General features: G+C 56.6%; 1 protein-coding gene across 6 annotated transcripts in view; it reads left to right on the top strand.

The window, feature by feature from the left end:
• The window catches only part of TSC2 (TSC complex subunit 2), a 45,892-nt gene that overhangs the window by 14,436 nt on the left and 17,938 nt on the right, over nucleotides 1-13,518 (top strand). For all 6 annotated transcript variants that reach the window (XM_023189250.2, XM_023189248.2, XM_023189247.2 and 3 more), the window contains 7 exons: nucleotides 1,276-1,402; nucleotides 3,134-3,277; nucleotides 4,600-4,737; nucleotides 5,252-5,355; nucleotides 5,722-5,803; nucleotides 7,030-7,185; nucleotides 7,958-8,074. In XM_023189250.2, coding sequence (XP_023045018.1) covers nucleotides 1,276-1,402; nucleotides 3,134-3,277; nucleotides 4,600-4,737; nucleotides 5,252-5,355; nucleotides 5,722-5,803; nucleotides 7,030-7,185; nucleotides 7,958-8,074 — 868 coding nt within the window. The remainder of the gene's footprint in view (nucleotides 1-1,275; nucleotides 1,403-3,133; nucleotides 3,278-4,599; nucleotides 4,738-5,251; nucleotides 5,356-5,721; nucleotides 5,804-7,029; nucleotides 7,186-7,957; nucleotides 8,075-13,518) is intronic.

Here is a 13,518-nt window from a genome sequence, read left to right as displayed (position 1 = left end):
CTCGTGATCCGCCCGTCTCGGCCTCCCAAAGTGCTGGGATTACAGGCTTGAGCCACCGCGCCCGGCCTAAGTTTTTTATATTTTTTAGTAGAGACGGGGTTTCACTGTGTTAGCCAGGATGGTCTTGATCTCCTGACCTCGTGATCCGCCCGTCTCGGCCTCCCAAAGTGCTGGGATTACAGGCTTGAGCCACCGCGCCCGGCCGGCTCGAGGTCTTGGCCTTGACGCTGCCCTTGCCCCTCACCCCCAGAGCCAGACTGTGGCCACTTTTGCTGCTTTAGCCCTGAGAGATGACTCAGCTCTGCGCATGCCCTGGCCTCCCACCCTTGCTGCCAGATCCCCTTCCTCCTGCTCTCCTGTATCCATCCACGCCTCCTGAAGCCCATTCCACGCAGCACCCGAGTGGCCTCTGTCACCCTTTGTCGGAAGCCAGATGGGTCCCAGTGCTCTCAGGGTGCAAGCTCCTCCCGTGGAATCAGCCCTGGGGCCCAGCCCTGCCTTAGCCCTGTATCTCTCCCAGCCCTGCCTCACTCCTTCCCTCCATCCATGGAACCAGGCCCTGGGGCCCAGCCCTGCCTCAGCCCCTGCATCTCTCCTTCCCTCCATCCATGGAACCAGGTCCTGGGGGCCCAGCTGTGCCTCAGCCCTACCTCAGCCCCTGCATCTCTCCCTCCTTCCTCCCATAGAACCAGGCCCTGGGTCCCAGCCCTGCCTTAGCCCTGCATCTCTCCCAGCCCTGCCCCAGCCCCTGTACCTCTCCTTTCCTCCGTCTTGCCTTCTCCCATCCACCAAGGGCTTGTGCATGTCCTGATTCCTCTTACTAGCAGGTTCTTCCACCTTTGCCGAGTTCCTCTGTTTCCTGAGGTCTTAGCGTGGTCACTAACTCCCCCACCTCCCTGAGTAGTTTTTGCCATGGCTTTTCTTCTTGGCTGTGATTGGAGGAAGAGATTTTGCGTTCACCTGGGAGACTGTGTGGCTGGTGCCTGTCTCCACCAGACTGTGAGGCTGTGGGCCATCCCTCTCGCCGCGTTCCTGTCCCTGGCATGACCTGTAGCTCACCGCGTGGTCAGCAGTGATGGGCTGCCGCCTGTGCGTGAGAGTGAACGAGAGTGTTACCGCTGGCCTCTGTTCCCTGCCCTTCCCCAGCGGTGCTCCAGCCCCCCAAGCACAGGGACCTCTGGGGCTGCTGTAGGAGCCTTGGCAGCCTCACACGTCCACGGCAGACCCTGGGCCAGAGCCCTGCTCACATTGTGTCTCTCTGGGGAACGCTTTCAGAGCCTACATGGAGGACGCGCCCCTGCTGAGAGGAGCCGTGTTTTTTGTGGGCATGGCTCTCTGGGGAGCCCATCGGCTCTATTCTCTCAGGAACTCGCCGACATCGGTGCTGCCATCATTTTACCAGGTAAAGCAGTTTCCGTGTGCAATGAGCTGGCAGGAACGGGAGAGCTCCCCTCAGGCCTGCCCAGCCACCCCACCAGGGGTCCTGCTGCAGGGGCCGCCGTAGGCCTTTCCAGGCAGTTGCTTTGCAACTAGGGGTGAGGTTTGGGGCCCTGTGAAGGCTTTAGTCTTTTTTGTTTTTTTTTTTTGAGAAGGAGCTCTGCTCTTTTTGCTTGGCTGACTGCAATCTCGGCCTCCTGGTTCAAGTGATTCTGTTGCCTCAGCCTCCTGAGTAGCTGTGATTACAGGTGCCTGCCACCACGCCTGGCTAATTTTGTGTTTTTAGTAGAGATTGGGTTTCGCCATGTTGGCCAGGCTGGTGTCGAATTCCTGACTTCAAGTGATCTGCCCACCTCAGACCCCCAAAGTGCTGAGATTACAGGTGTGAGCCCCCATGCCTGGTCAAAGACTTTCTTCTGTCTCTTTTTTTTTTTTTTTTTTTTTTGAGACAGAGTTTCACTGTTGTTGCCCAAGCTGGAGTGCAATGGCGCGATCTCGGCTCGCTGCAACCTCCGCCTCCCCGGTTCGAGCAATTCTGCCTCTGCTTCCTGAGGAGCTGGGATTATCGGTGCCTGCCACAATGCCTGGCTAATGTTTTTTTTTTTTTGAGACGGAGTTTCGCTCTTGTTGCCCAGGCTGGAGTGTAATGGTGCGATCTTGGCTCAGTGCAACCTCCGCCTCCTAAGTAGCTGGGATTGTAGGCATGCTCCACTATGCACAGCTCATTTTGTATTTTTAGTAGAGACGGGGTTTCTCCGTGTTGGTCTCCAACTCCCGACCTCAGGGAATCCACCAGTCTTGGCCTCCCAAAGTGCTGGGATTACAGGTGTGAGCCACTGCGCCTGGCCAAGGCTAATGTTTTTGTAATTTTGGTAGAGATGGGGTTTCACCATGTTGGTCAGGCTGGTCTTGAACTCCTGAGCTCAGGTGATCCACCTGCCTTGGCCTCCCAAAGTGCTGAGATTATAGGCGTGAGCCACTGCGCCCGGCCCAAAGGCTTTATTCTCAAGCAAACCTTACATCTTGCCAGTTGCACCTTCTGGAGTTGGCAGTGGAGGGGCGAGTGCTGCCTCTGGGGTGGCCGTTCTCTTGCTGTTGGTGGCGCTGTTTTGTCAAGTGCTGATCTTGTCCTGTCTCTGCAGTGGCGCCTGGCACAGCTGCCGGTGTACATAGCTTCAGTTTCCGTGCTCCGTGATGACAGAGTGCTTTTCGTGTCTGTCCTCGTTCGGTGCTCACAGCTCCCTGGAGGGTGGGGCGAGCGCACTGTCCTGGTTTTACAGGGATGGGCTGCGGTGCGGGTCACAGGGCTTTCCTGATCCTCTGCTCTCCCTGCTACACCCGTCCCGTAGAGGGGGTGGGGAGATGTTGTCTTTGTGCTCAGCTTGCCACAGAACTCAGGGCAGCTTTCAGGTGCTGCTGGGCTGGCCCACTGGGTGCCCAGGATTCAGTTACTGGTCTATCCGAGTCAGGGACTTTGCAGGCAGGCATGGGGTGGGGCCCCGTCTGGGTCCTGACTGTGCTGGAGCATGTGGAAACTCCTCCTGGGCGCCCCACATGCTGTTCTGTGGCCCCGATGCATGTGTGGTGGGCACTGCGGACTCAGGTGTGCTACCCCCGGTCCCAAGGATGACTGGGAGGGCGTCCCACAGTGAGCACGCAGCTCTGACCCTGTGTGCTGGCCGGGCTCATGTTCCAGGCCATGGCATGTCCGAACGAAGTGGTGTCCTATGAGATCGTCCTGTCCATCACCAGGCTCATCAAGAAGTATAGGAAGGAGCTCCAGGTGGTGACGTGGGACATTCTGCTGAACATCATCGAACGGCTCCTTCAGCAGCTCCAGGTGGGGTGGGGGCGGGAGCTCCAGGGAGCACCGGGACCCCAGACAGGCAGGCTTGGCCCACTTGGAAGATGGAACCTTGGGCCCCATCTCTGGTGGTCCCACAGAGACTGCTGGAACCGTGTTCTCTGGGGATTCACAGTGGTGCACATCCACCTTCCACTGGAGACAGATCTGATTTTTCCAGACGTGCTGCATCATTTTGGCCCCAGACAGGAATATGCAGTAGGTGAGCCGGGGCTGGGCCACTGTTGCCCCCAGTCCGCAGAGTGACCTGCAGGCCACCTTCATGGCCTGAGTGGGCCCCGGCACAGTTCCTAGGGGGATGCCAGTGTGGCTTTGGCGTGACTTTGGAGGACCGCATTAGTCGAGTCTGCTAACCGCAGCTTTTTTTTTTTTTTGAGACGGAGTCTCGCTCTGTCATCCAGGCTGGAGTAAAGTGGCTGGATCTCTGTTCACTGCAAGCTCCGCCTTCCAGGTTTACGCCATTCTCCTGCCTCAGCCTCCCGAGTAGCTGGGACTACAGGCGCCGCCACCTCGCCTGGCGAGTTTTTTGTATTTTTTAGTAGAGACGGGGTTTCACCGTGTTCGCCAGGATGGTCTCGATCTCCCGACCTCGTGATCCGCCCGTCTCGGCCTCCCAAAGTGCTGGGATTACAGGCTTGAGCCACCGCGCCCGGCCGCTAACCGCAGCTTTAAGGAGGACTCCACAGCCACACAGGCTCATCAGCACAGGGGTCCTGGGGAGGCGAGGCTGGTATCCAGCAGCCTCAGAACTGTGCCTTTTCCCAGAGCCTGGGGTGGGCGATGTTCAGGAAGCCAGGCAGTGGAAGGGAGGCTGGGACTTAGCAGGGACTGAAGTCCTCTCAGGGCCTGTCGCTGGGCCAGAGCATTGTCCCTGACCACTGGCCAGTGGATGCTGCAGCACTGAGTGGCAATGGCAGAGGCCATAGCCTGGGGCTTCTAGAAGAGGCTGGACCGGGGAGAGGCAAGAAAGGCTTGTAGTTGTGGCTACTCTTGGCCCTCCTGCCCGAGCTTCCTTCTTGGCCCAGCTGCGTGGGCACAGCCAGGATTCCCTAGGGTTGGGGTACGGGCAGGAACAGCAGCTGCCATCACAGCTACTGTGGCCTCTGGAGAGGATCTGGGGGGTATCTCAACCCATGTAGCCCAGAGCGGCCTGAGAGGGCCGGGGGCACCCCACGCGGCCCGGTGTGGCCTGAGAGGGCTGAGGGTGTCCCCCTGCGGCGGGTGCGTAGCGAGGCCTCTGGTGCCGAGTCCATGTGGGGAGTGGAAGTCAGCCTGTGTCATGGTTCCTGGTACTGCAGACCTTGGACAGCCCGGAGCTCAAGACCATCGTCCATGACCTGCTGACCACGGTGGAGGAGCTGTGTGACCAGAATGAGTTCCACGGGTCTCAGGAGAGATACTTTGAACTGGTGGAGAGATGTGCAGACCAGAGGCCTGTGAGACCCCTTCCTGGGTGGGGCCTTTGGGCTTTGGCTGGTGAGGAGGGGCCGGGTGCTGGGTGAAGTGCAGCTTTCTGAGCCTCGGAAGCCAATGGCCAGGTGGGCGCCTGCTTTCCTGGTTTCTGCATTCGGACAGGGAAGGCTGCTGGGGCGCTGGAGGGCGGAGCGTGTGTTTGCTAACAAGCGCGGTGTCAGCCCACCCGTCAGTTTCCTCCCACCTGTATGGAGGAAGCTTCCGTCCGGCTCCGTGGAGTCCTGTGGCTCCCAGGCGGCTGCAGGCATTTTGCCAGGAACACTCAGCTTAGGACCCAGGCTTTTCCATGGGTTTGGACGCGCATCTTCCCCACTGCCAGCAGTGCCTTTGTGGCTGTGGCTGTGGCTGTGGGCTGTGGGCTGCAGGCTGTGACGCAGCTGGACTCTGACAGCAAACCGCCCTCTCAGCCAGCAGCCCAGTGTGGAGAAGGGGAGCGCTGGAGGGGCAGAGGGGCAACACCGGCTCTTGTTTTGACAGGAGTCCTCCCTCCTGAACCTGATCTCCTATAGAGCACAGTCCATTCACCCGGCCAAGGACGGCTGGATTCAGAACCTGCAGGCGCTGATGGAGAGATTCTTCAGGTAGGGCGTCCTCTGCAGCCTTGCCTGGCACCTGGAGCCTGGCCCTGTCTCTGTCTGGGGCCCATCCGGGCCGGGTCTCAGGATGCCTGATGAGCAGGGTCCCCGTCTCTGCCTCTGGAGAGCCCCGGCTCTGGGTGAGCAGGTGCTCGCTTGCTTTCCCGTCCAGCAGGACGTCCTCTCATGACGCCACTGGGCTGCCTCCTGTGGGGGGTGGTCTAGAGAGACACGTCCTGGGAGGCAGAGCTCTGTGCCCTGTGTGCCTGGATGCGGGAGGACCCAGAGTCGGGCTGGCCTGTGCCAGGCGGACAGGCTGGGGGGCTGTGGCCGGGCACTCCCCACCCGCCCCAGCAGGCTGCTGTCCCACAGGAGCGAGTCCCGAGGTGCCGTACGCATCAAGGTGCTGGATGTGCTGTCCTTTGTGCTGCTCATCAACAGGCAGTTCTACGAGGTGCGTGTCCAGGGCGGCCGCACTGGGGGCTCAAGGCTGTTTCTCCATGGGGTGGGCTGTCTCCGTTGTGCACATGCTCCCACAGAGCCGGGCTCTGCCTGGGACTTCGGTCCTGCCGGGCCCTTTGCAGCCCCCAGTGTGGTCTGTTTACCCCTGTTCATTCGCTGGCTTGCTTATCCTGGGTGCCTCTGCCAGGTCTTGACACGTGGGCAAGTAGCAAGGAAGGCACAGTGCCTGCCCTCAGGGAGCTCCAGCCGGGTTGTCATGGAACACAGGAGCCTTTTAAGAATTCTGTTCAAGTTCATTTAGATCAGTCTCGCGTGGGGACGTTGTCTTCTGTTTCTGTCATGACGTTCACCCTGTGCACCTGGCCTGATCGCCAGCCCTGCCTGGTCTCTCTCCTCTGCGGGCTCTCCCTCTCCACTCCCTCCTCTGCGAGCTCTGTGGCCCCAGGCCCACCTTCCTTGAGAGACATTTGTGTGCCTGCCAGCTGTACCCCTTTCCCAGGAGGCGCAGCTTAGCTCTGAGACTGTCCCTTCCCACAGCACCCCTCCCTGCAGCCTCGCAGTCCTGCCCTTCCGAGAGCTGCCCGCTCTCCTCCTCTCCCCAGCCTCCACTCTCTTTGAATTGCCCTTTCCTGGGCATTGCAATCCCGCTTCCCATCTGATGGAGCTAAGGGCTGCCTCCCGGAAGTTCCTCTGGGTCCTCTGGCTTCTCTCATCAGGGCTGGTCTTGTCCTGGTCTCTGTTACTGTGGAACTTTTTACCTGCTTCTGTGAAAACTCACGCTGTCCCCAGCATAGCACGCACACACACACGCACACTCACACATGCACGCACAGGCGCACACGCCCACGCATGCATACACCGCACGCACTCACCCTCTCACACACACGCACAGCACCATGTGGGAGGGGTTCTTGGCTGTGATGGTGAAGGGCAGGGCCTCACCTCAGCTGCTCCTTGTGAGTCGTGGGCCCGTGCCTGTGCCGGGTCGCCCTGCGGTGCTCACCAGCCTTCTGAACGAGGAACTGGACAGGATCCCTGGGAAAGGGCCCTGGGGTCTCTGAGTCACGCTCAGCAGGGGCGTGTGCTCCCTGCCCAGCTGTGCTGAAGGCCTGAGGGACATGTCCGCTGGTTCTGGGTTGGTTCCTGAGGAATCGGAAGTGTCACGAGATGTGGCTCTTGCTGGGCTGGTGCTCACTGGCCTTCCTTGTGCCTGTGTAGGAGGAGCTGATTAACTCAGTGGTCATCGCTCAGCTCTCCCACATCCCCGAGGATAAAGACCACCAGGTCCGAAAGCTGGCCACCCAGTTGCTGGTGGACCTGGCAGAGGGCTGCCACACACACCACTTCAACAGCCTGCTGGACATCATCGAGAAGGTGAGAGCTGTTGCACCCAGGGATGGGTGCTAGGGTGCCAGAGCTCCATGGGCAGAAATGGTCTCTGGGCCGTCTGTCCCCCTCTTCGAGTGACCGGACGGCTGTCTCCGTAGGTGAGGCTCCCCTCCCTGCAGGGTGGGTGTCCCGAGGCCTTTGCAGGGCCTGCCACTGCTGGGTTTGTGTCCCGACTGAAAGTCCTGGACCTGGGTGTCCTGTCGCACTCTGGGGCAGCTGGTCTGGGCCTCCTGGACCCACGCTGGGGCCCAGGGCTTTGGCCTGCCATCCTTCCTGCCCAGCCAATAGCTTGCTCTTTGATTTTCAGATGCGTTTTGGTTTCTGCACAGTCACTCCGGTATAAAGGGTATCTTTGCTTTTGAGAAATAAAGATGAAGGGTGGGCACAGTGGCTCACGCCTGTAATCCCAGCACTTTGGGAGGCCGAGGCGGGTGGATGGCTTAAGGTCAGGAGATCAAGACCAGCCTGGCGAACATGGTGAAATCCCGTCTCTACTAAAAATACAAAAATTAGCCATGCGTGGTGACAGGCACCTGTAATCCCAGCTGCTCGGGAGGCTGAGGCAGGAGAATCGCTTGAACCTGGGAGGTGAAGGTTGGAGTGAACCCAGATTCTGCCACTGTACTCCAGCCTGGGCGACAGAGCAAGGCTCTGTCTCAAAAAAAAAAGAGAAGGTGTTCGTGGTAGAAAGTGTTCTGACGGCTGTTGCCGCAGAGATCTGTGAGCCTGCATGTAAGTCCTGGCCTTCTCTTGAAAGGTGATGGCCCGCTCCCTCTCCCCACCCCCGGAGCTGGAAGAAAGGGATGTGGCCGCGTACTCAGCCTCCTTGGAGGATGTGAAGACAGCTGTCCTGGGGCTTCTGGTCATCCTTCAGGTGGGTGTCTGCAGGAGGCCTCTGCGCCCTGGCACGTGGCTGGCTGTTGTCCACCAGCTACATCTGCGTTGTGCTGGAGTCTTCCCCGGCGGGAGCCGGGCCCTGCCTGGGTTTGCTGAGGGTGCAGTGGTCCCGGCAGGCAGCGGCAGCTTCCTGCTCTTGTGGAGGGATGGAAGGAGATCCTGTTGCTTGCCTCTCCTGGTCACAGCAGGGATGCGAGAGGCCCTGTTCTACGCACTGAGCAGAGCCTGTCTGTGTGCTCCTGAGTCAGGGCCGGGACCATGTGCCATCCTGGGCACCCAGCACAGCACCTGGGAAGTAAGGGTGGCCCTCCATTCCCACCCTGCAGTCTGTTTAGTATTTGCAGCTGTTTTGTTGAGATTTGATTCACATATCATGCAATTTACCCATTCACAGTGAACAATTTAATGGTTTTCAGTAAATTCACAGAACTCTGCAGCCATCCCCACAGTCAGCTTGAGAACCACCTGAGCATGCCAGTAGTACACGCTTCCATCCCCTGTTGCTCCCTTACCCCCAGGAAGCAGGCAGCTGTTTCCGGCCTGTGTGGATTTGCCTACTCTGAACATTTCATGGAAGTGGAGTCACACACAATTCATCCACAAGATGTTGGATGGTAGAACAATTTCCTGTCTTGTGACTGGATTGTTCCACCCAGCGCCATGCATCCAGGCCCATCTAGGTTATGGCAGCTGTCGGTGCTTCCCTCCTTTTCATGGCTGAGTAGTAGTCCATCATCTGGAGGGAGCACATTTTGTCTATTTGCTTCTCCATTGGTGGACATTTGGCCTGTGTCCGCCTGGCAGCTGCGGTGTTGGTGCTGCTGTGAACCATCTCCTGTGAGGGCTCCGCCTGCATTTTCACTTCACCTGGGTCAGCACCTGGGAACGGATTGTTGGGCCCTAGGTTTAGTCTGCACATGATGTTTCTAGGTGGTACCAGGCTGTTTTTCACTGGTGCTATGCCATTTTCCATCCACTCGAGCAGCATGTAACGGTTCTGATTTATCTTTTTCTTTTCAATGCAGTCTCACTCTGTCGCCCAGGCTGGAGTGCAGTGGCCGGATCTCAGCTCACTGCAAGCTCCGCCTCCCAGGTTCACGCCATTCACCTGCCTCAGCCTCCCGAGTAGCTGGGACTACAGGCGCCGCCACCTCGCCCGGCTAATGGTTTTTGTATTTTTAGTAGAGACGGGGTTTCACCGTGTTAGCCAGGATGGTCTCGATCTCCTGACCTCGTGATCCACCCGTCTCGGCCTCCCAAAGTGCTGGGATTACAGGCTTGAGCCACCGCGCCCAGCCAATTGTTTGTATTATTAGTAGAGACTGGGTTTCACCATGTTGGCCAGGCTGGTCTCAAACTCCTGACCTCAGGTGATCCGCCTGCCTTGGCCTCCCATAGTGCTGGGATTACAGGCGTGAGCCCCCGCCCCCAGCCTGCCTCTAGTTTTCAAAGCCTCACAGCATCACTTAGGGGTAATTGTCAATGTCAGTATCGTGTAAAATACAACGTGTGAATCAGTTTGCTCAAAAGCTCATCCATAAGATGTTGGATGGTAGAACCATTTCCTGTCATGTTTATATGTCATGGTCTTTTATTTCTTGCCACGAAAGCTTAAAGTGGTGATTAATTTATTATTATTATTAATATTTTGAGACAAGATCTCACTCTGTCACCCAGGCTGGGGTGCAGTGCTGTGATCATAGCTTACTGCAGCTTCGAACTCCTGTGCTCAAGTGATCTTCCTGCCTCAGCCTCCCAAGTAGCTGTGACCATAGGCACACATCACACACCTGGCTGATGTTTTCATTTTTGGTAGAGATGGGATCTTGCTGTGTTGCCCAGGCTGGCATCAACCTCCTGGCCTCAAGCAATTCTCCCACCATAGCCTTCCAAAGTGCTGGGATTTCAGGCGTGAGCCACCACGCCTGGCTGTGGTGTTTGATTAAAGACCAGGGATCTGGCCAGGCTCGGTGGCTCACACCTGTAATCCCAGCACTTTGGGAGGCCAAGGCAGGTGGATCACGAGGTCAGGAGATCGAGACCATCCTGGCTAACACGGTGAAACCCGTCTCTACTAAAAGTACAAAAAATTAGCCGGGCATGGTGGCGGGCGCTGTAGTCCCAGCTACTCGGGAGGCTGAGGCAGGAGAATGGCGTGAACCCGGGAGGCGGAGCTTGCAGTGAGCTGAGATCACGCCAGTGTACTCCAGCCTGGGTGACAGAGCGAGACTCCGTCTCAAAAAAAAAAAAAAAAAACAAACAAAACACCAGGCATCTGCTGGGTGCGGTGGCTCATGCCTGTAATCCCAGCACTTTGGGAGGCTGAGGTGAGTGGATCACCTGAGTTTGGGAGTTCAAAACCAGCCTGACCAGCATGGATAAACCCCATCTCTACTAAAAGTACAAAATTAGCCAGGCGTGGTGGAGGATGCCTGTAATCCCAGCTACTCGGGAAGCTGAGGCAGGAGAATCACTTGAACCCGTGAGGCAGAGGTTGCGGTGAGCCCAGATCACGCCATTGCACTCCAGCCTGGACAACAAGAATGAAACAGCATCTCAAAACAAAACAAAAACAGGCATCTCAGACCTCCTTGGTGTCTCATCCACACGAGCACCATGCTCTTTACTGACTGGTTGGGAAGGGATGTGCTGGGCTGGGGGGGCCTATGGCCTGGAAGAACTGAGAACCTTCCTGCTTCTGCAGAGAGAAGGAAAAAGGTTCTGTTGCCCTTACTTGGAACTCCAGCCCTAGAGGCCTGAGGGTCTGGGCCGTAGAACTGAGATACTTCCTACTTGAGGCAAAGTCCTGGTTTTGGCTGTTTTCATTGCTTTATTTTTTTGAGACAATTTCACCACTATGTCACTGGAGTGCAGTGGCACGATCCCACCTCACTGCAACCTCTGCCTCCCGGGTTTAAGCAATTCTCCTGCCTCGGCCTCCCGAGTAGCTGGGACTACAGGCACCTGCCACCACACCCGGCCAATTTTTTTATTTTTATTAGAGACAGGGTTTCAGCATGTTGGCCAGGCTGGTCTCGAACTCCTGACCTCAAGTGATCCACCCAACCCAGACTCCCAAAGCGTTGGGATTATAGGCATGAGCCATCGTGCCTGGCCTGTTTTCATTTCTTTTGTTATTGAAAAGTAACAGTTGACTGTTGAACAGTATGGAGCTGGAGGTGCCGGCCCATGTGCAGGTGAAAATCTCCATCTAACTTGACTCCCCAGAAACTTTACCAACAGCCCCCTGTTGACTAGAAGCCTTGCCGATAACAGTCGATTAACATACAGTTTGTATGTTTTATGTGTTATATTCTGTGTTTTTACAGTGAAGTAAGCTACAGAAAAATAAATGCTATTAAGATGCTGGGCATTGTGGCTCATGCCTGTAATCCCTGCACTTTGGGAGGCCAAGGCAGGCAGATCACGAGGTCAGGAGTTCGAGACCAGCCCGACCAACATGGTGAACCCACGTCTCTACTAAAAATACAAAACTTAGCTGGATGTGGTGGCATGCACATGTAATCCCAGCTACTTGGGAGCCTGAGGCGGGGGAATCGCTTGAACCCGGGAGGTGGAGGTTGCAGTGAGCTGAGATCGCACCACTGCACTCCAGCCTGGGTGACAGAGCAAGACTGCGTCTCAAAAAAAGAAATAAATCATAAGGAAGGAAAATACATTTCCTATTCCTTAAGTGGAAGTGGCTTATCACCACGGTCTTCGTTCTTGTCATCCTCATGTTGAGGGGCTGAGGAGGAAGGGGAGAAGACGCGTGGTCTTGCTCTCTCGGATGGGAGAGGTGGAAGAAAACTGGCATGTAAGTGATCACTGAGGCCAGCCTCGTGCTGTTCAAGGGTCAGCGAGTTTGCAGAATGGACACAGGGACGAGTTTGATTCCCCCTTTCCTGCCTGCCCAGTGGGCCCAGTGGGCAGCACCTGCTGTTGGTCCCGTGTGGCCTTCCTGAAGTGGGGGGTGCCAGGCACTGTGTGAACCCCCACCTCCACCTCTTTTTTTCTCCAAGGCAGGGATATTGCTTTTATGTCATAATATTTTGAGACAGGGAGAAGCTGTTAATCATTTAATCATCTTTTTTTTTTTTTTTTTTAAGATAGAGCCTCACTGTGTTGCCCAGGCTGGAGTGCAGTGGCACGATCTTGGTTCACTGCAACCTCTGTCTCCCGGGTTCAAGCAGTTCTCCTGCCTCAGCCTCCCAAGTAGCTAGGATTACAGGCATGCACCACCATGCCTGGCTAATTTTTTTTTTTTTTTTTTTTGAGACAGAGTCTTGCTCTGTCGTCTAGGCTGGAGTGCAATGGCGTGATCTTGGCTCACTGCAAGCTCCGCCTCCCGTGTTCATGCCATTCTCCTGCCTCAGCCTCCCAAGTAGCTAGGATTACAGGCACTGGCCACCACGCCCGGCTAACTTTTTTGTTTTTAGTAGTGACGGGGTTTCAGCATGTTAGCCAGGATGGTCTTGATCTCCTGACCTCGTGATCCGCCTGCCTCAGCATCCCAAAGTGCTGGGATTCCAGGCGTGAGCCACTGCGTCTGGCCTAATTTTGTATTTTTAGTAGAGGTGGGGTTTCTCCATGTTGGTCAGGCTGGTCTTGAACTCCTGACCTCGTGATCCGCCCACCTCAGCCTCCCAAAGTGCTGGGATTACAGACGTGAGCCATCACACCTGGCCTCAGTCATTTCTTTAAATGATTCTTTAATCATTTAAAGGTGTTAATCATTTCTTTTTATTTATTTATTTATTTTTTGAGACGGAGTCTCGCTCTATCACCCAGGCTGGAGTGCTGTGGCCGGATCTCAGCTCACTGCAAGCTCTGCCTCCCGGGTTCACGCCATTCTCCTGCCTCAGCCTCCTGGGTAGCTGGGACTACAGGCGCCGCCACGTCGCCCGGCTAGTTTTTTGTAGTTTTTAGTAGAGACGGGGTTTCAACGTGTTAGCCAGGACGGTCTCGATCTCCTGACCTCGATGATCCGCCCGCCTCGGCCTCCCAAAGTGCCGGGATTACATTCTTGAGCCACCGCGCCCGGCCAATCATTTCTTTAAAAGAGTAACAGCGTAAGTTTTGTAAATGCTACCACTCACCTCCTGAGTGGGCTGGATTTCCCCTGGCTCCTGCTGGCCCCGGCCCCAAGGTTGCTGGAGGCACCAGGTGCTCTCACACCTTGCCTCACCTGTCAGGGAGGTTCCCTTGGCCTTTCGGGAAGGGCTGCCTACACCTGGGATCCCCCCTGCAGCGCACCCTCCCCCCCCCCCGCCCTATTCTGCCGCCTCTGACATGCAGCTGGAGCTTCTCCATTGATGACTCGTCCTCACCTGTTGATCGTTGCCCTGATGAGATGGGCATGAGGTTGGGTTTTACTTTTTGCAGCTGTGGAGAGAGAGCCCTGGTGGTCCTGGGTTTGGG

The sequence above is a fragment of the Piliocolobus tephrosceles genome, chromosome 17 (genome assembly GCF_002776525.5).
Source record: "Piliocolobus tephrosceles isolate RC106 chromosome 17, ASM277652v3, whole genome shotgun sequence".
NCBI classification, from domain to species: Eukaryota; Metazoa; Chordata; class Mammalia; order Primates; family Cercopithecidae; genus Piliocolobus; species Piliocolobus tephrosceles.
Note: the sequence above shows the minus strand (reverse complement) of the source record. Positions and strands in the feature narration are given on the sequence as shown.